Genomic DNA, 25,214 nt, shown 5'->3' with positions numbered 1-25,214 from the left:
TGTGTGTGTGTGTGTGTGTGTGTGTGTGTGTGTGTGTGTGGTACGCGGGCCTCTCACCGCCGTGGCCTCTCCGGTCGCGGAGCACAGGCTCCGGACGCGCAGGCTCAGCGGCCACGGCTCACGGGCCCAGCCGCTCCGCGGCATGTGGAATCCTCCCAGCCCGGGGCATGAACCCGTGTCCCCTGCATCGGCAGGCGGACCCTCAACCACTGTGCCACCAGGGAAGCCCCTGCCTCAGTTTTGATGCTCGTTGCTTACAGGCTTGTTCTCTGATTCAACCCAAGCCCTGAAAGTGGTCCTTGAGATGGGGTAAGATATTATTTTTGCATTTAAACATAATATTAAGGGATTTTTTTTTTACCTGAGTGAAGATGTGAGTTGAAAGGAGTTTTAAAATTTTGCCACAGAAGTTTATTTTTGAATATTTTTTTTAGAAATTAACAAAATTCTCTTGGAATTAAATGGATTACATTTTTTTTTTTTTTTGCGGTACGTGGGCCTCTCCCGTTGCGGAGCACAGGCTCCGGACGCGCAGGCTCAGCGGCCATGGATCATGGGCCTAGCCGCTCCGCGGCATGTGGGATCTTCCCGGACCAGGGCACGAACCCGTGTCCCCTGCATCGGCAGGCGGACTCTCAACCACTGCACCACCAGGGAAGCCCAAATGGATTACATTTTATGTCACGTGTGGGCGGGAATAAAAGTGATTAAGTTCAGGATTGACATTTTAAATGAAACATGTATATTCCTAGTCCATTTGATAATGGGTCTTCATTGGAGGCTACATTTTAAACTGACTCCACAGTTTAGAAGCAACTCTAGCCTGCTACATTGTTATTTTAAATCATTATTTTAAAATCAAACATTCTTTTTCCATACCTTAATTGAGAATGGCTGGTCATAGCTCTTACAGCTAAGAGGAGCTGGGTAGATCAGATCACTGTGATACCTTTACCCTCTCCCTTTCCTTAGTCTCATTTCCAAAAATTTTATAGTATATAATCCCACTGCTGCCACCAATAGAAAGAGATTAGAAGATTATATACAAGGATCACACTTAAACATGTAGCCATTAACTAAATTTTGTTCAAAACTGGCAAAGATACACCACAGAGATTTTCCTTTTGATGACGGCAAGTAGACACAGAAGAAATACCTGGTGGTTGGTGTCAGTTAGTGTAGCTCCTTCAATTTTCCTCAGTCCAATGGATACCACTCATTAGTAGAACTTATGTGCCAGCAGATTGTATAAAGTTGTCTCATGAAGTCTGAGTAGTTATCCAGACTTTCTGGGCTTTTTTTTTTTTTTTTTTTTTTGTGGTATGCGGGCCTCTCACTGCTGCGGCCTCTCCCGTTGCGGAGCACAGGCTCCGGACGCGCAGGCTCAGCGGCCATGGCTCACGGGGCCAGCCGCTCCGCGGCATGTGGGATCCTCCCAGACCGGGGCGCGAACCCGGTTCCCCTGCATCGGCAGGCGGACGCGCAACCACTGCGCCACCAGGGAAGCCCCAGACTTTCTGGGCTTTTATACATACCCCAGCCATATGAGCATAACACGTCTGGTCCTGATCTTTGTGTGCCACTGCCTTGTGAATTTAGTATATACAATTTAAATCTGTGTATAAAATACCTATTTATTTTATGTATTCCCTTAGCTGACTACCTCTTGTGGGGTTTAATTGTTGGAGTGTGCTCTCCATCTGAATTCCCACTACACTTCGATGACTGTCTCATTTTCAAATATTTAAGGGCCAGTGTAAGGAGTAAGCTTATATTCTGTGACCCTAGCTCACAGTAAATGAGCATCAATGGCCAAAAGCCTTGGGGTAATTCACATTGGTTCAATTTATTTTAAAACTGATTTCTTATGTATATCATGATTTAATTTTGCACTCCCAGTGAGTGTCTGGATTATAGTAGGCACTCCATAATGTTATTAGATGAATGACTAAATTTCTATTTAAAACAAATGGGCTGCTGCAAAAGATATTGAATTCTCTAACAATGGAGCCAAAAGTAGAAAATCATTTATTATGTAAGAGAGTTTATGTTTTCAGTAAGAAAACAACCCAAGTGACTTCTAAAGTCCTAATTGCTTTAAGAATCTACTCTAATATCAAAACACTGTTTTCACCATAGAGAAAAAGTTTTAGATGGATAGTTGTGATTGGAGTCCCAGCAAAATAATTCCCTAAAGGTGACCTAACATCTGCCCTCCTCCTGCCATGTCTAGATTTCTTCTGTTAGGAAGCTGATGGCCTTAAAAAAACATGTTTATGGTCTTCTGGGCTCAAGGTATCTGGACTGCTTCAACAAAAAGAGACTATCTGCACCAAGACAGAATAATACCTTTAAATAACATTGATGTCTGTTGGTTTAGAAATTCTGTTTCCTTCCTCTTTTGATAAATATTTCTATAAGTAGGGAATAAACTCATCCTTCTTTATCCTAATTATGGGGACTGCATTTAACCAAAGGCCCATGGAGGGAGAGTGTGAAAGTGGTAAATTCACCCCTAACCCCACACCATGGCACACAAAAAGCAGTAAAGGCTTAAGGCTTATTTAGGTATCCATCATTTTGTGCAACCTGGAATTACTTATATACAAACAAATGGGTTCAAATCTGGGTCTTGACTGCATATCTGACACTTTCCTCTTCAAGTATGTTTCTTTTCTAGAGCTAACAAGTCACCTCCTATCAGATACACTGTATCTCTATGGACTCTATTCAACACTTGGTGAATGTTGAATATGCCTTAAGCAAAGCAGAATCTATTTCATTCGTGAAGAATAAATGACCATACTCTGTTCAGCATGTACAAAGCTGTTGGTTTATTCAGCTGGGAAGCTGGGGAAAGGCTTCCTTTGGGAATGAACAGCAAAAATGTGTTCATGAACAAGGCACTTTTACACACACACACCCACACACACCCACCCACACACACACACGAACATATTATGGTTACATAAACATCAACATATTTTAATTTTTAGACACCTCTTCCCACCTTCCCCCCCCACAAAAAAAAAAAAAAAAGAAACAAAGAAAGAAAGAAACAGGTTTTTGTAACATTTTAAAAACCAACTTCATAGAACATCTACATAGGAACAGTTACTGATACATTCAGTTACACTAACATTATATGGTTTCAGTTCAGTAACAAATTTTCCATTAACAAATATTTTTTTCTACCTACTATAATTCCCTCCTTTTTCCTTAAGAGGAGACAACTAAGGTTCAGCAGAAACTATAAACATTCTCCTCTCTCATTAAAGTTGCTATACATTTATAGAATTTGTGATTCCATTAATGCTTCAATTTTTTGATGCCACACTGTATACAGCACTTAATTATGGAGAATAGGAAAAAGCAACACTAAAATAAGGAAGGATATATGATATATCTTTAACAATCTGTTTTCTGATTCCCTTTAGATGCCCAGTCAACCAGGATCACACAAAGGTTTCACTCTTTATTGTAGGTGTGTGAAAAGACTTACTGGTCTCATGCATTTTATGTATGTTGATTTCTATGTTTTGACTCATCTAAATAAACACAGCAAGACTCATTTACAAGGGTACATATGCTTTCTATTCAGCCAGAAAAAAAATATAAAGCTAGATGTAGAAAAACAATGATGCTAAAAAACTCTTCAACTTCAGACTGTATTAGGCTGAGATTTTCTGCAGTAAAGTTCCTGAAGTTTGCAATGGACGTGGAAAGTGCATGAAGTACTGCTCCAGGGAACATCATACAGATGAAATACTTTAATCCACTAACATAAATGCTCTCTTAATTTTTTCCCATTGGTCTTTGGAATGGGTTTTATTTGCTCTTGACTAAGGTCTGGATGCCAAGATGCAGGAAATATATTGCCTACAGAACATGTGTCTGTTTAATCCCCAGGTATGATCTTATAAGCCACTTTAGCTAGAGACCAGGGAGCCTATAAAATGTTTATGCTGTAACTGCAGGTTCCATAATAGGTTTGGAGCAGTGTAGGCTACTACTACACCACTGCACTCCCTCCCCCCAAAATAGGAACTCGTAAAGGGTGCCATATGTAGGCCTACCAATATAAAAAGTGGGAGATAAATCCATATTCCCACCATTTTCTTTTATCTAGTTATTCAATTTAACTCAACTACCTCCCTAGAAATGAGTATCAGAGAAAAGTATGCTCAGAAAGGTGTTACTGGGAGCAGCTAACTTACCACTTTCCACAATGGCTATTCTGAAGGTTAGGTAACAAATGTAGTGGCCTCCTTCTCCTTCCCATTAATAATTAGGTATCTAGTTAAGTCCATTTAGACAGGCAGAGTAAACTGCGGGGAGAACTAAGTGTGGAGAATAGTCAACTTATCTCTTGTAATAACGTCCCTTTTGACTAATTCTCTACTGAAGTTCTCATTTTAACCACAGGGTCTTTCAAAGGGAATGCTCACAATGCACATCTTCTGTAGTTGAGTTACAGGACTCTTGGGTATTATATGCAGTACTTGATCGTATTTTGGCATATCAGGACAGTTTGGTTGAGAAGATGTTTGTTAGTTTCTCAACCGTGGGCTGTGTAACTGTATTCCTTTCTCAACCGGCAACACGAGAGATATGAGAAGGAACGGTGGATCTTTATAGTGATGCAGTTAGGAGTTTGTTAACTGCCTTTTGGAAGTCAGTGTAGGAGTAAGTAGTGTTGATGGGTTCAGTGCGGGTTGTTTCCTTAACTGTTTTAGTTAACCAGCCACAGCAACAACCAGAAACACATGAATTAGGAATTTGTTTTAGGTACTCAGGTATGGGAGTGGCTCTACTCAATGTTCGGCTTAACTGTTTGGTGGCAAATTGCAGTGCCCCATTTAGAGTGGCATGATCTCTAGAAAGCCGGCTGGGACTCATAAGGGGCTTTTGAAAAGGTGGGACTCCACAAGAAGCTAGAGGAGGCCATTCAGGAATTGGTTCCAGTTTGGGTACACAATGGGAGCAATGGGAGAGTCTTAGTCCTATTTCTCGTAGTATATGGACTGGTGTGCTAGCATCCAAGAGTTTAGCATGATACAACCAGGAATTAGGATTTAAAGGTTTCCAAGTTGTAGAATATTTTAAAAGGCACTTAACCTGCCAGGCAAGACTCTCAAGAGGTGTTAGGTTGGGCACCACAGGGTCCTCTTCTTCAGAGGAATCCCACTCTTCCCCAGAACTCTCATTTAGGTAGTTAGCATTTTCTTCTTCCTCACTTTCTGATTCTGATAAGGGGTCAGGAGAGGGATTTCTAGGACCCATTAGAATAGAACAACAGTATAGAAAAAAAGGTACCAGAAAAAGGTAACAGTCTAAGCCAGTAAAACACTAACACTGGCAAACAGAAGCAGAAGATGAGAAATCCTTTCAATAGGATTCATTTGTCTGTTTCTCAGTCTGTTACACACACACACAGTATGCCTCTGGCTCGCACCACTGTGCAGTTCTTCAAGATTATGTTGTATATTCTTCACTTACAAAGAAGACAGCTCAGTTCCCAGGACCAGTTCAGTGTGTAAAATTTAGTCACTTACCAGTGGCACAGGTCAGAGTCTCTCCTTCAAATCCTGGCTACCCAAGAAGAGAAGGGGTCCTCATCTAGGCAAGCTGATTTTCTTAGCATGGTCTCAACTGGTTGTGAAATTATGAAGAGACACTTCGTGTACTCTTTTTTGCTGGCAGGGATATTATATCTATTTCGAAATGAAAAGAAACTCAGTGGTCGCCTTCTTTGTCCGCTGGTGCAGCAACTTTCGTGCAGGGGGATGGTGGGACGAGTTGTCAAGGATCTGTCTGGTGTGCACGGATCCGATGTTTTCCATAGGTGGTGCAAATGTCCTTGGAAACTGGTGACTTAGTTGTTGGACTATCTGGAAAGGTAGCCTTAACCTGTGAATGAGAAGACTAGAGGCATGATATTAAAGCCTGAAAGCACTGGGTAACATTATTATCCATCTAACTTCATAGACTATCCAAGCACATTGATGTTGAGCAAGAAGCCTTATCAGCTTTCCCATCTCTAGCACATAGGTTTAGGCAGAGTTTCCTACTGGGAATGGATCCTACCATGACAAAATTGGTTAAGGAGAGCCTGGGGCCACTTTAATCTTTTGTTGGTACATATCTGGGCTAGTTTGTTTTTTTATCATGCAGTTCTAGCCCAGGAAATTACTTCTGCAAAAGCAGATATGCTCCAAACTCCAAATAGGGAGCTATAAAAGATATCTTTTTTATCTTTAGAGGTGCTTGTTGGGATTAGTTCTAGGGGACCTGTGCTGATTGTAGAGTTCTATACGTTAGAACTCTTGCTGGGACCCCAGAGGTTGTGGTCCTATGACCATACTCTACAGATAATGAGGGAAGATGGCAGGTATAAATCTTAATATAGCAGGAGTTACAATGAATATAAACAGCTTAAATTGACAATTAAAAGGCAGACACTCAGGCTGGATCAACAAAACAAGATTTAACAATATGCTGCTAACAAAAGATATTTTAAAGCAAAAAGAACCAAAAAAGGTCAAAGCTAAAAATATGAAAAAATATATATCAGGTAACTGTGGACCAGAATAAAGCTGGGACAGCAATCTTAATATCCAACAAAAAAGATTTCAAGCCAAAAATATATAAGGGACAAAGATTGATGATAATACTAGTAAAAGGAAAACAATGAAAGTGATACACTCATCATAAACATCTATGACCCTAAAAGCACATCCTCAAAACTTCTCTAGTAACAACTAATAGAACTGACAGGGGAATATAAACAGGGATACAAGCATTCTGAAAAAGTTAAAATATTAATATACTTTAGGTATTATATTATTTAAGTATACAAAACTCTATACCAAATAGAACAGACATTAAGTACACACATATACACATACACACACACACACACACACAAATAGTTCATGCATTAGGTTATAAAGTATAACTAGATTCCAAAGGGTCAATTTCATTTTGATTAAATTCTCTGACCATAATGCAATAAAAGTAGATATTAAAGGTTAAAAGTAATGCTATGTTAGGAAACTAAACAGCTCATGAATTAATAAAGTGGAAATCATAAAAGATATTAGATATAAAACTGAATAATAATATAACCCCACAAGCAAAAATTTGTGGGGTATGGCCAAACCAGTACCTAGAAGAAATTTATAGCTTTGAATACACTGATGAGGAAACAAGGAAGTTTAAATATGCACAAGTTAAGCATTCAGTTCAGGACAATGGAAAAGCGCAACAGCAAAATAAGCAGAAAGGAAATAATAAAGGCAGAAATTAAATAGTCTATAAAAGAATAATAGAGTGATAAAACTGAAAGACGGTCTTCTGAAAATATGAATAAGAAAAACAAAACTGGTGAGAGTTATCAGGAAAGAGATTTAAAAACACCCCCCCAAAATTAAAAACATAATATACGCTAAAATGTGAAAACCTAGATAAAATGGCTAAATTCTAGAAGAATATAAAATACTAAAATTTGTACAGGAAGAAATAGATAACTTGAATAAAACAGACCAGTATTAAAGAAACTCTAAAGGTAACAACCTCCTATTAAAAACACCAGGTGCAAATGGTTTTATAAGAGAGTTCCACTAAACTTCCAAGCAAGGAAATTAATACATATTTTATATAAATTGTTCCAGAAAAAAGAAAAATAGCATAAAACCCCTTTTATGAGGATAATAAAATATTAATTCCAAATCTAGAGATGAAGCAAATAAGAAAGGCTCATTTCACTTGCAAAAATTTCAAATATTACCTAACAAAATGTAATAGTGTATTAAAGAAAAAAAGAATGTCATAATCATGTAGAGCTTATCATAGGAAAGCAAGAATATCTCAACTTCATAAAATTTATAAGTCACTACAGCAATAAAATAAATTAGATAATTTTATTGACTATGGATATTTAACTGTTCTTAGTTCTTGATCAACACCTATTTATGTTTTAAAAAACAAAATGCTCTTACCAAACTAGGAAGAGAAAGTTACTTTCTCAACAAGGTAAAAATTATCTACGAAAAACTTTCAGCAAATATCCTAAATGAGAAACTTCAGATATATTCCCTTTAAAAATGAAATTAGGGAATTCACTGGTGGCGCAGTCGTTAGGAATCCGCCTCTCAATGCAAGGGACAAGGGTTCTATCCGTGGTCCAGGAAGATCCCACATGCTGCGGAGCAACTAAGCCCGTGCGCCACGACAACTGGGCCTGCGCTCTAGAGCCCGCACGCCTAGAGCCCGTGCTCCACAAGGAAGAACAGCCCCCGTTCGCCGCAACTAGAGAAAGCCCGAGGGCAGCAACAAAGACCCAACGCAGCCAAAAATAAATAAATTAAGTAATTTAAAAAATGAAATTAGATAAGGATGATAAGGACTGATATTGTGTAACAAAGTACCAAAGTCCTAATCAATGTTTTTTTTAAAAAAGGTGTGAGAACTGGAAAAAAAGATACAAAACTACTAATTTACAGATGATATGGTCATCTAACATTAAAAAAGCCTAACTTATAAACTATTAGAGCTAATAAAAGAGTTCAACAAAGTTCCTGGATCTGAGATTAACCTATGACTATTCATTAATTTATTTATATAGCACTTACAATTTTCCAGGTACTATTCTAGGAACTGCACAAATGTTAACTCATTTAAAATTCTCCTAACAATCCTATAAGATAGGTACTTTTATTGTCCCCATTTTATACATGAGGTTTAAGCTACCTGTCCAGGGTCATATATCTACTAAGTGATAGAATCTGGATTTGACTCCAGGCACTCTTAACCCCAGCAATACTAACCATGAAATGTATTACATACATCACTTGCACAATAGGGGCAAAAAAAAAAAAACCTATAAAGGATTTAAGAACTAATCAATATGCGAGACCTCTATGAAGAAGACTGTAAAATTCTAATGAAGGACATAGTAGATTTAAAATAGACAGACATTCCATGCTCTTGGATGGAACAATGAATATTATAAAGAACATTTTTCCAAATTAATTTATACAATTCCAATATGTTAAGAATAAAATTCCACATATAGCTAAACAAACTATTTAAACAGAAGAGTAAAGTAAATATCATGGCCTGCAGGATACTAACACATATTATTACACATGTTACAGAAGCCACAGTAATCAAAATAGGGTGGTTAGTGTAAGAACAAATAGTCCAATGGAACAAAGCTCAGAAATAGAGCCACATAAGATTTAAGAATGTAGTATACAGTAAAGTTGGCACATAAATCAAGGGGGAATGAATGCATTTAGTATATAATAATATTGGTAAAAACTGGCTCATTACATGAAGAAAAATAAAACTGTATACCTATATAATGCCACATACAAAGGAGGACTCATGACAGGTTAAAGACCTAAATGAGAATTGTAAAACTATAGAGTTAATAGAATATAATGCAGGAGAATATCTTTGTGACTTAGGGCCAGAGAAGCACTTCTTTAAAAAACATAAAGCACAAGACCAAAATACGATGAATTCAACCACATCAAAATTAATATTTTTGGATTGAACTACACACATCAAGAACAAAGTTAACTATAAATCAACAACAACCAAAAAGGCAGCAATCTCAATAAAGAAATGGACAAAGGACAAAAATATCCAATCTACGGAAGAGAAAATCCACAGGCCATTAACTATATGCTGAATAAAGAGATATCACATTATTCTATTATTTTGGTAAAAATTAGAGAGCTGGACAATGCCAAGTGTTCGTGAGGGGACTAAAGGAACTCCCTTAGAAACCAGCACTACTGGTGGGATTACAGACTGGGGTAACCTTTCTGAAGAGCAATCTGGCAGCACTGCTTAGTCAAACTTTTTGCACAACTCATGATGTAGGAATTCCACTCTTGGGTATATATAGCAGAGAAATTCCCCATAAGACCAACCTGTACTCTGAGGAGTCATCTTTGATGGTAAAGAAATAGAAGCATTCCAGGCTTCCATCACTGGAGGAGTGGATAGGTAACATGTGTTAAAAGCACATTAGAAGTATACATAGCAACATGGATGGACTAAAGGCATAGGTTTGAACGAAAAAAGCAAAACCAAAATATCAAGATCCCACTCATGCCATTATGTAGGAATGATTTCCAAAATGAGTTAGTAAACATCTCTAGTTTCAAATACACACTGAAGTGGATATGGTCTGGCTTCGTGTCAGTACTATTCCTCTAAAAAACATTTCCCTGGCTTCTACTCATTCTTTATCTAATTTAGTTCTCTGCAGTGTCTGGCACGTTATTAGGGGCTTAGCAAATTTTTTGGAAAAAGTAGTGAGAGAATGATGAAGGCCTGCTCTAAGTAACTATACAAGCATGTTTCACTTTTATTCTGGGGAGACAAAAATTCCTAAATTATATTCAGGTGATTTGGTAGTATGTTGTACAAAGACAAATGAAATAATTTTTTTAAACAAGATCAACAAAGATAATGCTACTAAAGCAATATAAAGGTCACTGCTTATAACTTCATCTTTAAGAACGTGAGTGCAAATACTTTTAAAAGTTTATATTATTACCTACTTCAATCTGAAAACAAAAGGAAAATTTAAAACATACCATAAGTATTTTATTGAGACAGGTGTTAATTTTTTTTTAAAAATTAATTAATTAATTATTTTTGGCTGTGTTGGTCTTTGTTGCTGCGCCCGGGCTTTTTTTAGTGCGGTGAGCGGGGGCTACTCTTCGTTGCGGTGCACGGGCTTCTCATTGTGGTGGCTTCTCTTGTTGCGGGGCACGGGCTCAGTAGTTGTGCCTCCCGGGCTCTAGAGCACAGGCTCAGTAGTTGTGGCGCACGGGCTTAGTTGCTCCGCGGCATGTGGGATCTTCCCGGACCAGGGCTCGAACCTGTGTCCCCTGAACTGGCAGGCAGATTCTTAACCACTGCACCACGAGGGAAGTCCCCAGGGGTTAGCTTTTAATTCTTCTGTCTTCTTATATTTTTACTATTCTCATTTCAACCAGATTCCATTTGCATGATTATTGATTGGCTATACTTCAGTAATTATGTTGCTCAAAGCATTCTTTAAAAGGCTCACTCTACTTTTTTCTGTTAAGCAAAAATAAGACAAAGTTTCTTTGAAGGCATATGTAAATTCTAGAGTGAACCCATCACTGTTACCTCTTTACATTCCATGAGTAATAATACCCTCATATCAAAAGTGAATTAACCACTTAACTCTGTACACTCCCATGCATAATTTACTTTGAAAGAACCATTTTTCTGTAATTTCAGAACTAAATAGCCTTACCATACGAATTAGTTTGCTTAGTTTAGTTGCTACAATGTGTTCTTTTCCCTATAGCATTAAAAGAAAAAGTCAAGACACAGGTAAGCTAAAGGCAGTGAGTTTAAGCTTAATATGGCATCTTTTTTTTTTTTTACCAGTTTTATCGAGGTATGATTGACAAATTACATATATTTAACATGTACAATGTGATGCTTTGATATATGTATTCACTGTGAAATGATTACCACAATCAAGCTAATTAACATATCCATCACCTCACAGTTACTATTTCTTTTTTTTTTTTGCATGTGATGGTAACACTCGAGATCTATTCTCAGCAAATTTCAAGTATACATGATCAACTATAGTCACCATGATGTACATTAGGTCTCCAGAAAGTTTGTACGCTTTGATATCTATTTCGTCCACCTGTTAGCCACTGATAACTCCCATTCTACTCTTTATTACTATGAGTTCAACTTCTTTTTTTTTTTTTTTTTTTTGTGTGTGTGGTACGCGGGCCTCTCACTGTTGTGGCCTCTCCCGTTGCGGAGCACAGGCTCCGGACGCACAGGCTCAGTGGCCATGGCTCACGGGCCCAGCCGCTCCGCGGCACGTGGGATCTTCCCGGACTGGGGCACGAACCCGTGTCCCCTGCATCGGCAGGCGGATTCTCAACCACTGCGCCACCAGGGAAGCCCTGAGTTCAACTTTTTAAGATTCGACATATAAGTGGGATCATACAGTATTTGTCTTTCTGTGTCTGGTTTATTTCACATGGCAGAATGTCCTCCAGGCTGACCCATGTTGTTGTAAGTTGCAGGATTTCCTTCTTTTTAAAGATTGAATTGTGTATGTATATAAATGTCACATCTTCTTTATTCATTCGTTCATTGATGGACACTTAGATTATTTCCATATCTTGGTTACTGTGAATAATGCTGCAATAAACATGGGAATGCAGATATATCTTTGAGATAGTAATTTTATCCTTTGAATATATACCAAGAAGGGGGATTGCTGGATCATATGATAGCTCTATTTTTACTTTTTTGAGGAACCTCCATATTGTTTCCCACCAATGTGTATAAGGGTCCTCATCCTCACCAACACTTGTTATCTTCTGACTTTTTGATAATAACCATCCTGACAGGTGTGAAGTGATACCTTATTGTGGTATTGATTTGCATTTCCCTGATAATTAGTGATGTTGAGCTCCTTTTCATATACATGTTGGCCATTTGTAGGTGTTCTCTGGAAGAATGTCTATTCAGGTCCTTTGCTCATTTTTAAAGCAGGTTATTATTAATTCTTTTGCTACTGAATTATATGAGTCCTTATATATTTTTGATATTAACATATTATGGGATATATGGTTTGAAAATATTTTCTTCCATTCCAAAGGCTGCCATTTTTGTAATCTAGTATCTTTTTTTTAACTTTTCAGATAATGTTCCAAAAATACTGAACAAAAACATGTTATTAATCCCCCCTGCCCAAGCTGGTCAAAATATAGTTAGGCTGACCTCTGGTGGCCAGATGCCTCATCCTTCAGTAATGACAAAATGGTATGAAGTCACCTCTCATTTGTGGGTAACCAAATAAAATATGGTAAATGAAATAATATTGTTAGAAACTTCACAGTTAAACAAAGCAACAAAGGTATCAGGCACCCAAAGCATAAGGAGAGCTGAGCAATTAAAGGCCACAAAATAAGAAAAATGCCTCCAAATATTAGTTTGTTCTAACTTTTAGTTCACCAGTTGATTTTACATGAAAAACAAATGGTATATTCAGTGGTTCCCAAAGTAAGAATAGTTCTACACTATCTAATACTGTAGTCACTAGCCCCATGTCTATTGAGCAGTTTGAAATGTAGCTAGTGTAAAATAATTCCCAATTCCAAAGACTGAATAGGAAAAAAAAAGAATGTAAATTATCTCATCAATATAATTTATGTTGAGTACATGTTGAAATGATATTTTGGATATAGTTGGTTAAAAAATTAATGCCCGTTCTAGGTTTCTTTCACCACAGCTGTCTAGGCATTCTACATTTTAGCTATAGTGAGATTATAAATGTTATCAAGTATATTCCATGCACTCTTAAACCTCTATGCTTTCCCTCTAGCTGATTAACCTAAAATACCCACCCCTCTTGCCTTTTCAGAAATTAGACATCTTGATAATTTTGAAATTATGGGACTATGAAGAGAATAGATGAATGAATTATGGCATGCTCATACAATAGAATTCTAGAGCAACCTATATGTACCTCAGTTTCCTCTTCTTAAAAAGACAGAACTTACAAGGGTTGCGCCTAAGGATTAAATGAAGTATAGTGCTTAGAACAGTGTCTTGGCATATAAGGTGATGAAATAAAATTCATATTTTATGGCAAGACGAGAAAAATTTAAACATAAAATTTTTCTCTGCCTGTTTGGGCCTCCTCCCTCCCCTTTAGTGTGTGTTGTGTATCTGCACTAACCAAACCTCCTTAGGAGATAACCTTCCTTCTTAATCTTGTAACGGGTCAAGATGACCCATGACCTACTACTCCCTTTGTAACTATAGATCTGGATTGTGTAAACTGTCAATAATACATCACTTGATGTATAACCCTTTGTCTCAAAAACATATATTACTATGCTTAGACCTCAGAAGGGCAGGACAGTCCTCAGAGCTTCCTGAAAGACTGTCTCACAGGTTATAACCCTCAGGTTGTCTTGAATAAAATTTTCCATTTCTTTCCTAGATCAACCATTGGTTAATTTTTCCTCGACAAAGGGTCCAAAAGGTGTTGTTATTGTTATGAAAATATCAATATGAATAAACCTCAAAAATAATACTGAGTGAAAAAAGCAAGTTGCACATAGGATCATTCATATGTTAGAACATGAAAACAATACAAGATACTTATTCAGAGATTTATTCATATATTAATACATAAAAATTAACAGTAAATTCAGAAAATCCATTGCTGCTGGGGAGGAAAGGTAGTTCAACAGGAAAAAAGGCGTACAGGCTGCTTTGTAATCTATTTCTTTAGATGTTAATTTTTGTCTCAAATAATTCCATTAAAAAACAGTTTAAAGACTTAGTTCCTGCCGGAAGGCACTCCAAATTTCTTTATCTTACCATTACCCTAAACTCTTTTTCCAGTCTGTGCTGAAAACATTGCCGTTATGCACCTCTGTAAACAGGCCTCGAAAGCAGGTACATCTAGAACAAGCTGTACCTAAATTAACCCGTGCCTCTCTTCCCATACTGCCTTCTACGTTTGCAGACTCTCCACCAGACGCGGACCTAAGGCTTAAAAATACTGCGGCCCGCCTCCATCTGGAGACCTCGGAACATCCTCCTTTTCAGTAGAAACCGGGCCGTCGCCCAGCACTCCCGCACGTCCTAGCTCTCCCTTCTGGACGGATCTCCGAACGAACCCCTCCTCCCCTTCAGCGGGAGCAGGGATTCTTCCCCTCAGCAGATTCCCTTTCTCACCCAAGGAGGATCCGTTCTTCTTCCTCGCCTCACTCCCAGCCGCAAGACCCGACTAAGCCTAGCGCCACCAGCTCTGTTCCAATAGTCACTCCGCCGCAAGGCTCGCACTCCGGTGGATACCACTTCCGGGGGCGCCAATTCCTCCTCCTCTTAGAAACGCCACTTCCCACTCGGAAAACGGTTTAAAAGACCCTAAGCGCAAGCGCCCCATCAGTGGGGTTGAAGGGGGCGGATCCATCTCTTCCCACTCTCGCTGCTCTAAGCTCTCGCGATAGTCTCGCGATAGTCTCGCGTATTTCCTTCTCCCGCGGGAGTTATTTGAACGCTCTGGCGGTTACCACGACCTGGGCTGTCGGCCGCCTGCTGACCGGAGTCTGAAGCGTACCTGTGGAGTCTCCGACCGTGGTCAGTCGGGCCAGCTGCAGCCGAGCGCGGACAGGCTTCGTCACGACCGGGTCCCGGCGCCATGGGGGCGGAGAAGAGGCTGTTGCCGATTAAGGAGGCCTTCCAGCTGGCGCAGCAGCCGCACCAGAACCAGGCGAAGCTGGTGGTGGCGCTGAGCCGCACCTACCGCTCGGTAAGCAATGCGGCCTGCGGCACCGCGCCCCCGCCCCTCCCTTCCCCGGCTCGGCCTGGCCTCTCCCAGGGGCTTCCCGCGACCTTCCCGACTCCGCGCACCAAGACTCCAAACTCCTTAACTTTCCCGACCCGGTTCGGAGAGGCACCCCCACCTCTCCCCGCCTCTTCCCAGCGGCCAACGGCGCGGACCGTTAATCCTCTGGCGGTGAACTTGGAGAAGAGTTTGCGCGTACCGGGGCGACCGGGCATCTAGTGTAGGGCCGCAGCGTGGATCCTGAACGCGGTGCTCCAGCGGCTGTTGTCCTTCAGGTCACCGCCCACATTTAATTACTTAAACCTCGCCCCACTGTTAATTTGTATCAAATCACCAATTAGCAAATTAATCGTTAGGACCTGGCTCTTCTTAGTCATGTAAATACTGTTTGTTTCGTTTTTAAATGAAACCTCAAGAAGAATAGGACCATGAATTTCGGGAGAATAAATTATCTTGAGGTCCGAGAAAAATTGTAAGTCAGTATAGGGCTTGAGGATATGAGGTAGGATGTGAAAGTTATATCAAAAGGAAACTGCTGTGTAATATTAAGGGTAATACGGTAAAATGCAAAAGCTGTTGTTGATTTTGGGTTGTTCATGAAGAAGCAGATTTTTACTAAACTTGTACCAAGGCATCATATTGAGAATTCAAGGGTGTTAAAAAAAAAAATCAGAGGAATCCTTTCACTGTCAAAATTCATGTTTGTTTTCTTCCTGGGAGAAATAAATTTCTCTGGAGAGAAATTTGTGCAAATTTATTTCCCCTTTGATGGTTTGGATAATTGAGAGTTTACTAAATAATGATTTTAGTTTGTTTGCGTTAGGGCTGGTGTTTTCAGTGTCTTAGAGTAATGTTGAGAAAAAAGGATTTTATCCCTGCAGTTTGTGAAGGGTTTCTTTTCTCTTTCAGGTGGATGATAAAACAGGTTTTTATGAGGAGTTTGTTCATTACCTTAAATATGCTATGGTGGTCTATAAACGAGAACCAGCTGTGGAGAGGATAATAGAATTTACAGCAAAGTTTGTTACTTCATTTCACCAATCAGATATGGAAGATGATGAAGAAGAGGAAGATGGTGGCATTTTAAATTATTTGTTTACTTTTCTATTAAAGGTATACGAAAACTAGAATTTCGAGGGAGTATTGTGGAAAATTTTACTATTTTAAAAGGGCCATGGGAGTTTGTATATCTTAGACAATGAATATCTGGTAATTGAGAAAATGTCTGAACGAATCTGCCTTTTATAGGAAATATTAGAACTGTCATTAAGATTAAAAAGTGAACTTTTAAAAATAACTCCAGCATTAAATTTTTAATGACCATTCTGAACCAGTTCTTACATACATTTGTTTGAAATGGGTTCTCTAGTTCAGAAGTAGAGTTCCTCCAAAGAGGAAGATGCTCTTGTAATTTAGCAGATACTTTAGACTGTGTAGTTTGAGACATTATGTTATATAATGTGTATTTAGCATGCATATATGGATCAAGGTAGCATTATATTTTTTCTGCAAGGAATGAATTATTGCTATAAATTCTTGAATTCTAAACATATAGAATTCAAATGGTATGTCATTATTTAGTAATGGTATGTGACTTGGAATAAATTTTGTTTTGTTTCTGTTTTAGTCTCATGAAGCAAACAGCAATGCAGTTAGATTTAGAGTGTGCCAGCTCATAAACAAGCTCTTGGGAAATATGCCAGAAAATGCCCAGATTGATGATGATTTGTTTGATAAAATTAATGAAGCCATGCTTATTAGATTGAAAGATAAAATTCCAAATGTAAGGATACAGGCAGTTCTTGCTCTTTCGCGCCTTCAGGATCCCAAAGATGATGAATGCCTGGTGGTTAATGGTATGTATAGCTCCCTAAATCCTTTTTCAGTTTCACTGACTTTGTTAAATTCTCAGCAGATGAATTTTCTTATTATGAAATATTATGGAAGAGCATAGTTTATATATACACACGCACATATATATATGTAAAAATACATGCTTAAAAAAAAATACCCAAGTAGCCACCATCCAACTTAAAAAAAAATATAGCATCATCAATACCTCTGACGCCTATCTTATGTCCCTTTCTAGTTATATCAGTCTCCCTCCGAATTAACAAGTATCTTGAATTTTGGGTTCCCTTTTGTTTGTTTGTTTAAATGGTTAACCACATGTATATACTTCTAAATAATGTTTAAGTTTTGCCTATCATTTTGTATGTTTTGTGGATCATACTATATTTTTCTGTGCTCTCAACATTATTTCTCATTGTAACATTCATCCATGTTGGTATATTACTGATATACTGTTCTGTTGTATGAATGTAAGACAATTTTATTGTTTCTAATATTGATGGACCTTCTAGTTGTTTCCAGTTATTTTCCTCTTAAAGTACAGTGTCGTTGCTATGAACTTTCTTACACAGTACATGGCTTCTGGTGCACAGTTTTTCTAGGATATGTACCTAAGGGTGGACTTGTTGGGATATGTGCATTCAGCTTTATTAGATGAGGTACAGGTGTTCTACAAAACATTTTATCAATTTATATTCCCAGTAACAGTGCATAGAAGTGTTCATTGAGCCATATCCTCTCTAGTGTTTGGTACTGTCAGATTTTTAAATTTTTGTTAATCAGGTTGTGTGTATCATATGTCATTGTTATGCATCTTTTCATATATTTAGCAGCCAATTTTATTTTTTCTGTATAATGCCTATTAATGTGTTCTGCTCATTTTTCTATTGGTTTGTCTTATTAATTGGAGTTTTTTATATATTCTGAAGGGAAATCCTTGGGTTATATGAATTGTTAGATCTTCCTGCTTCAGCTGGATTATTTCACTGTCTTCACTATGTCTTTTGTTGGGCAGAAATTCCTAATGTCAAAATGATCAGTCTCTTCCTGTATGATTTGCACTTTCTATCTTTTATTTAAGAAATCTTTCTCTGCCTCTGGGCTCATAAAGATAGTCATATTCAAGTTTTCCATATATGCCTAGGTTTATTTTGGGAACTCTTCTGGTTTGTTTTTCTCTTTGTCTCTGTTACTGCCTTTATAATTTTGATAACTGGTGGTAGTTGGTATTTTTTGGTGTTAAATGAGGGACATAATAATATGTAAAACATATGTTTAGTAGTCAACATATACTTGATTATAAAGCCTGGGAAAATCTGAGAAATAGAGGTGAATAAATATTTAAATACAGGAAATGAATTTTGTTCAATGAGTAAAATCAGAAGTTATTTCTTTTTAGGATTCATTAAAAAGCAAAATAGTGAGCTCTTTATAAAGCCATATCAGTTTAAAATAAACGGGCTTCCATCCTAGACTTGTTTTTAAATCTTAAAGAGTAGCAAAGACATAATCTGAATGATGGATTTTCCATGATCTTTAGGGTTGTTTTCGGTTTTAGCCTTCCTGCCCAGTCCATTGACTAATTTCTAATTCTGTCCTTTTTAAGGGATGTTGGCAGAAAAAAATCTTCAGCTAAAATTAAATGTGTAAGACTAAAAAATGATTTTTATCATTTTAAAGATTAAATATCAAAATGTGGGTTATCTATGACTATGGCTAACTAAATAATATGTTGTTAGCGTACTAAAATGTATTGCTCTATTTTTAGCATATGCTACTTTGATTGAAAATGATTCAAATCCAGAAGTTAGGCGGGCAGTGTTATCGTGTATTGCGCCATCAGCAAAGACTTTGCCAAAAATTGTAGGGCGCACCAAGGATGTGAAGGAGGCTGTCAGAAAGCTGGCTTATCAGGTAAATAAGTCCAATATCTTATATGGACATGTTCTTAAAAGACAAGAAGCTGTATTCTTAAAATACTTTTGAAAAACATTTGGCACATAATAATTCAGTTGCGATTTTTATGGACGGGAGAGTGTAGATAATTTAAGTAGAATCTTATTGCATAAATGTGTTACCAGATATTAATTTTTTTGGAAATTCTGGATAATTTTCTTAGGTGAAGGAGATATTACTAGTTATAAAATACATAAATTATATTGAGATTAATGGCCATTTTTTTATTATCATCTCTTTAAGGTTTTAGCTGAAAAGGTTCACATGAGAGCTATGTCCATTGCTCAGAGAGTAATGCTCCTTCAACAAGGTCTTAATGACAGATCAGGTAAGTTAGATATCATTCTAAACAAAACATTAGTAGATTTTGAGGTTAGATTTAAAAGGTTTAGGAAAGAGTGTCCTAAATTAGGTCAGGTAAGCCTGTCATTCCCACAGCCTGTCAAAGTTTATCTACGTGTATTGTATAGAATACATTTTCTAGGGTTAAAGGGCTTGGTACTTAGAAGTAGCACAGTTTGTTTTAATTTTTCTGTGTTTTATGTATGGAGAAACTAGAGCTTAAGGCTATAAAAATAACATCAGAAGTAGGGCAAGATCTCTTTTTCAGTCCTCTTGCTTCCTTTAAAAAAAATGCTGTCTTATCCCGTTTGTGTATATCCTCCTATGAATGTGTTCTGTGTATCCGAAACAATTAGAAATGGTCAGACCAGTATAATTTTTCTAGTTTTTTTTCCCCCTTTTTCTCTCTGTTACAGCTGGAGAATCGACTTACAGCAATGATATGAAGAATGATATATTTTAAATTTCCAAACCCCATGAGAAGGCTAAGATGGCTTAATTTTGCTGTAGCAAGAAAACCTGAGTTTGAAGGGCTAATGACTAGGATGACTTTAAAAACTAAGAATAAGGTTTTTCAGTGATATATGCCTATATGATTCACTACTGCACATATCAATCATGTAATAAATGGATGAAGTCAGGCAACAAGTAAAACAATAGGTATTATATATAGTCTAGACTAGTACCTGAAGCCCAGTGAACTCGGGGGAGAAGGAATGCAAAAATATTTTTGTAGGCTGTGGTAGTGGTTGTGTCTCTGGTTCTGACCTCTTCCATTTTCATATGAAAGTGAGCATCACAGTGACTTTTCACTTTTTACAATATCATTGTACTTTTAATTTTTTCTTTAGTACGCGTTGTTTTGCCTCTGTCTGGTCCCATTTTTATAGTAAATGTCGACTTAAGTTAACATTGATCTGATAAGAGTTCATTAAAACAGACAAAATATAGGAAATGGAAGCTAGAGGGAGACTTTGTTCACCTGTGTTTCAAATGACTTAACAGATGCTGTGAAACAAGCAGTGCAGAAGCATCTTCTCCAAGGCTGGTTACGTTTCACTGAAGGAAATATATTAGAGTTGCTTCATCGTTTGGATGTGGAAAATTCTTATGAAGTGGCAGTCTCTGTTCTCAATGCCTTATTTTCAGTGACTCCTCTTAATGAACTGGTAGAAATCTGTAAAAATAATGATGGCAGGTATGTAAAGTATTCATTATTTGAAATATGATACTGATGTACCTCTGCAATTAAAATTAGTCCTCTTCCGCGTTACGTAAGATTGTTATCAGTACCTTTTATCTACACCTCTTTTGTTTTCTTTAGTCTGGTGGCTGTCTTTTTTCCCTTTTTTCCTCCTTGTGTAAGAACTCACTACTTTATCATAGACTACTTTAGCTGCATTTTTTGTTTTGTTTTGTTACTTTGATTTTTGCATTAGCTTACCATGGAAAGTCCAACAGCATGGATCCCTATTGTGTTTGCTCATTTGATCTTTTTTTTTTCTTTTGGTTTAAATATTTTCATTCTTTTTTGTGTGGATAAGTTAATGACTCTGCAGTTAAAAGGATGGTGGTTATAAATCAAGTCTGCTTTTTCCCATTTTTCTACTCAGTTCAGATTTTTACTGGATTTTAAGATATATTTTGTCTCCCTTTTAAATGAAGGAAATTGATTCCAGCAGATACATTAACTCCTGAAATTGCTTTGTATTGGCGTGTCCTTTGTGAATATTTGAGATCAAAAGGAGATGAAGGTGAAGAATTTTTAGAGCAGATTTTGCCAGAGCCTGTAGTATACGCTGAGTATTTACTGAGGTAAAATTGTTTTCTTTGGTTTGGGATGTACTTGTGTTGTACTTGTGTTGTTGTATGTGTTAACTTCCCAGCCCCCTCCCTCAAAGCCATGCTTGATTGAGAATAAGTTGAAAACCATTTTTTTGGACAGGCAAGGATAAATAGGTATACACATTGAGTCTAAAGAATATCCTGTGCTGGTCAGTATACTGAAAGACCAAAGTCAATATGTTTTGGGACATTTCCTTAAAACTGGTAAGATGTAATGATGCACATTTCTCCATAAAGTTGATAATGATGATGTGTTGCTCTTTGAAATTGGTTGGCAAACTTTTTCTAAGTGCCAGACGGTAAATATTTTAGTCTGTGGGCCATGCTCTCTGTCACAATGACTCAGTTCTGCTGTGGTACTGCAAGAGCAGCCACAGAAAATATGTAACGAATAAGTGTGATTGTTTTCTGATCAATCTTTCATCAACTTTTATGGACACTAAAATTTGAATTTCATATAATTTTCACATGTATCTATTTTTACACATATATTTACACATATATATCATTTAAAGATGTAAAAATCTTACCTTGCAAGCTGTACAAAAACAAGCAGCAGGCTCTATCTGGTGCATGGGCCATAGTTTTCCAACTGACAGGTGGACTTCTGGCCAGTTTTAGTATTAATTAAAACTGTTACTGTTTGGCTTTGTTTTTTAAAAAGTTTTTTCAAAATACCTTTTTCTTAAATTATTTGAATTACTCTGGTTTCTACTTAGTTCACTTTAAAATTATACAATAAAATTGTACAAGTAAAACATGAATGCATTCTTGTCAAAATTCAAATACAGAAGTATACAGAATAAAAATGTGGTATTTCCTCTTACTCCTAATTCCTCAATCCCATTAATCGCCTTGGAGTTAACATCTAAACAATTTGGGGTATACACTTTCAACCCTCTTTCTCTACATTCCATACACATATACTAAATGCATGGTTTTTAAAAATATAACACACTATACATATTTTTGGGTTTTTTCAACTACTATCTGAGATCATTATATTGGTACATATCAGTACAAATCTATCACAATCTTAATAACAGCCTGTCACTCCATAGTACGGTGGTAATGTTTAATTTACCCTTCTGTTGATGGACATTTAGGGTGTTTTCAGTTTTCACTGATGAAGGTGTTTTAAACTTCCTTTACATTTTTATGTATGTTTGGGATTTTGTAGGGTTGATTCCCAGAAGTGGATTTGCTGGGCCAAAGGTTATATATTTTTTTTAATCGATATTGGTGTGTAGATTTTTAACTTCATGATTTTGATGCATTTTTTAAAAATCTTTACATATTATATGGATTATGGGCCTGAATTCTCTTGGTGTGAAATATAGTGTCCTGCTTTCGTGTATAATGGCCCCACATATAAGTTAGGGAGCAAAGCTAAGAACGTATTTGAATTTTGTATGCAAAACATTGAATCCATAAATATCTTAAATGTGAGCCAATATGGTGACTTATAGCTTGAGCTCATAGTAACATGAAAAACGTGGGAATCTACTTAGAGTTTTAAGGGTAATTATTTCAGGCTTTAATATTTAACTGGAGTATTCATTATAATGCTGTTTGGACCATGTTGAAATATACCCAAAAGGAATGAATTTTGATGCAATGCTTAATAATATGTTTCTATGAAAGTAATAAGTGCTCATAGAAGATTGAAAAAATACAAGGAAATATGAGGAAATGTTAAATATTATATTTAAATAACAGGGTGAGCATCTCAAAGACTGGTTCTCAGATTGATTAATTCTTAGTTACTGAAAATTGACATGTAAAGAGCTTGGCTCCTCTAACTTTAAGAGGTCAGGGATTCTTATATTTCCTTTGTCACTTAATCTGTGAGTTTTGAAATAAGTTACTTGGATCAACTTGTTTTTTTCACATATAAAAAGGAAAACTTTAAAGATCATATTTAATTATTGAAAGAATACTTAAGAAATAGAATGATTTTCTTTTTGGAGCAATGTCACTAGATAGGATTCGTTTTCTCAAGAACAGAAACAAAATTAAATGGAAAAATTGTTTCTTGATAATCTCAAATATATTCTCAGGCTTTTTGTAGCAGGAAGAGTTAGTGACTCAGAATGCTGATACGAAATGATTTCCTGTTAATTGAGGTGTTCACATAAAGAGAGAAATCGGGGATGTTAAATGAGGCCTATCAAATTTGAGTAAGAAAAAGGGATACTAATAGAATTTTAAGAAAGCTACCTTAAATTCTTAGATAGTTTAAAAAAAGATTTTCTTGAGTGGTCTCTTCATTATAATGACTACCTTTAAAAATGGTTGGAAAGAGACGATTTCATGGTAATTAAAATTGGTAGGTCGATTTTAAGTTGTATTTATGCAGTTCAGGATTTGTAATTATTAATGAAACAACTACTCTGGGTATTTTTAAAAATAAATTCAAAGTCTTGATACTATGCATTGTGCTAAAGCTGGGATGGAGAAGTAGGAGGGATTCAAAGGTGAGTGAAGGTTTCTTAGCTTGTCAGAAATCAGTAACTACTGATTTATTGATTTTGATAATTATCAGTTTTGTAGCTTTTGTTTAGAATCCAAAGGGTGGCTTATGCCCTTGAAGGTCCTAATATCATTGCCAGAGATTAATGAGCCTTTATTTACTCTTGGCTGTCATTTTATGAGTCAGTTCATTTATTCATCATTATTCTGCAGTGTTTATAACTTGATTTTTGTTGACAATTTAAAATGACATTTTTCATCAGGATTATCATTTCATATATTACTCCCAACCTAAAGGCACCTAGTTGTATAGGTTTAAACTCTTAATTCTACTTAAACTTTTAATTCTGCTTTTAAGTAGCTTTTTTTGTTCGCACAAAAAAGGAGACCTTCTGGTAGACTCTTGAATGTTATCTAGGTGAGGGTTGTAAAAGGTGTTAATTTGGGCAGTGTTAGTAAAAATAAAAGGGTAGTTGATGGTGCTTGCTTAGTAGCACCTACACTAAAATAAGAACAATATAGAGATTAGTAGGGCCCCTAAGCAAGGGTACTACAAATTCATGAAGCTATCTGTATTTTTCTGATTTTTTTAAAAAGGTCATTGTATTCATGCATTACTTATGTAATTACTATTTCTACTACTATTCTTTTAAACAAAATAATGGTTAATTAAGGATGATGAGGGAAGACTAGCTCTTTCTGAATAATTGGATTTTTGGAGAAGGGACTTAGAACTTTATATTGAGAATACTAGTGACATTGAAATAATTAGTTATTTTGAGAGATACAAATATGTACCTTTTGAAAATTTCCCATAGGAAATTTGAATCTTTAATGAAAACATATTTTCCAAATTCTTTTGAATCAAGCCAGTAAGTTCACAGAAGTTCATGACAATAACACAGAAGTTACTCTGTAGATCAGGATTAGTATAACATGGTATAAATATCCATATATTTGGACTGATATGAGCAGAAAATGACCTTTTCTGACGTAATGGGGAGCTGTTTGTTTCTAAACAGATTCTACATCTTATTAATTGTGCTTGTTTTAGTTATATTCAGAGCATTCCGGTTGTTAATGAAGAACAGAGAGGTGATTTTTCTTATATTGGCAATTTGATGACAAAAGAGTTCATAGGTCAACAATTGATTCTAATTATCAAGTTTCTGGATACCAATGAAGAAGGAGGAAGGTACATTTAAATGTAAAACCCTTGTTCTAATTTTTTTTTTTTTTTTTTTTTTTTTTTTTTTGTGGTATGCGGGCCTCCCTCTGCTGCGGCCTCTCCCGTTGCGGAGCACAGGCTCTGGACGCGCAGGCTCAGTGGCCATGGCTCACGGGCCCAGCC

At 36.8% G+C, this 25,214-nt stretch overlaps 2 protein-coding genes and 1 pseudogene across 5 annotated transcripts in view; 2 read left to right on the top strand and 1 right to left on the bottom strand.

Annotated features, from left to right (window-relative positions):
- Positions 1-2,657: 2,657 nt before the first annotated feature.
- On the bottom strand, positions 2,658-15,247 carry DCAF16 (DDB1 and CUL4 associated factor 16). Of its 2 annotated transcripts, none has more exons than XM_007101873.4 (2): positions 15,170-15,247; positions 2,658-5,910 (listed from the first exon to the last, which is right to left on the bottom strand). In XM_007101873.4, exon 2 carries the CDS (start codon positions 5,281-5,283, stop codon positions 4,633-4,635), a length of 651 nt encoding a protein of 216 aa, XP_007101935.1. In that variant the 5' UTR covers positions 5,284-5,910; positions 15,170-15,247; the 3' UTR covers positions 2,658-4,632. The 2 variants fall into 2 exon arrangements, with proteins under 2 accessions (XP_007101935.1, XP_007101934.1); XM_007101872.2 differs by lacking the exon at positions 15,170-15,247 and adding an exon at positions 14,785-15,022.
- NCAPG (non-SMC condensin I complex subunit G) overlaps positions 15,235-25,214 on the top strand; it is a 38,899-nt gene continuing 28,919 nt past the window's right edge. The window contains exons 1-8 of one of the 3 annotated variants that reach the window (XM_007101874.4): positions 15,235-15,361; positions 16,307-16,510; positions 17,025-17,253; positions 19,017-19,162; positions 19,448-19,532; positions 20,552-20,744; positions 21,212-21,361; positions 24,918-25,058. In XM_007101874.4, the coding sequence (XP_007101936.1) occupies positions 15,251-15,361; positions 16,307-16,510; positions 17,025-17,253; positions 19,017-19,162; positions 19,448-19,532; positions 20,552-20,744; positions 21,212-21,361; positions 24,918-25,058 (1,259 nt within the window). In that variant the 5' untranslated portion in view covers positions 15,235-15,250. Of the gene's footprint in view, positions 15,362-15,622; positions 15,673-16,306; positions 16,511-17,024; positions 17,254-19,016; positions 19,163-19,447; positions 19,533-20,551; positions 20,745-21,211; positions 21,362-24,917; positions 25,059-25,214 lie in introns of those variants that run through there. The other 2 variants (XM_028492101.2, XM_024119427.3) reach the window with 2 other exon arrangements.
- Positions 24,343-24,443, top strand: LOC112063805 (uncharacterized; annotated as a pseudogene).

The sequence above is a fragment of the Physeter macrocephalus genome, chromosome 7, assembly GCF_002837175.3.
Source record: "Physeter macrocephalus isolate SW-GA chromosome 7, ASM283717v5, whole genome shotgun sequence".
Taxonomy (NCBI): domain Eukaryota; kingdom Metazoa; phylum Chordata; class Mammalia; order Artiodactyla; family Physeteridae; genus Physeter; species Physeter macrocephalus.
The sequence above is the reverse complement of the archived record's forward strand: the minus strand, read 5'-3'. Positions and strand labels throughout refer to the sequence as shown.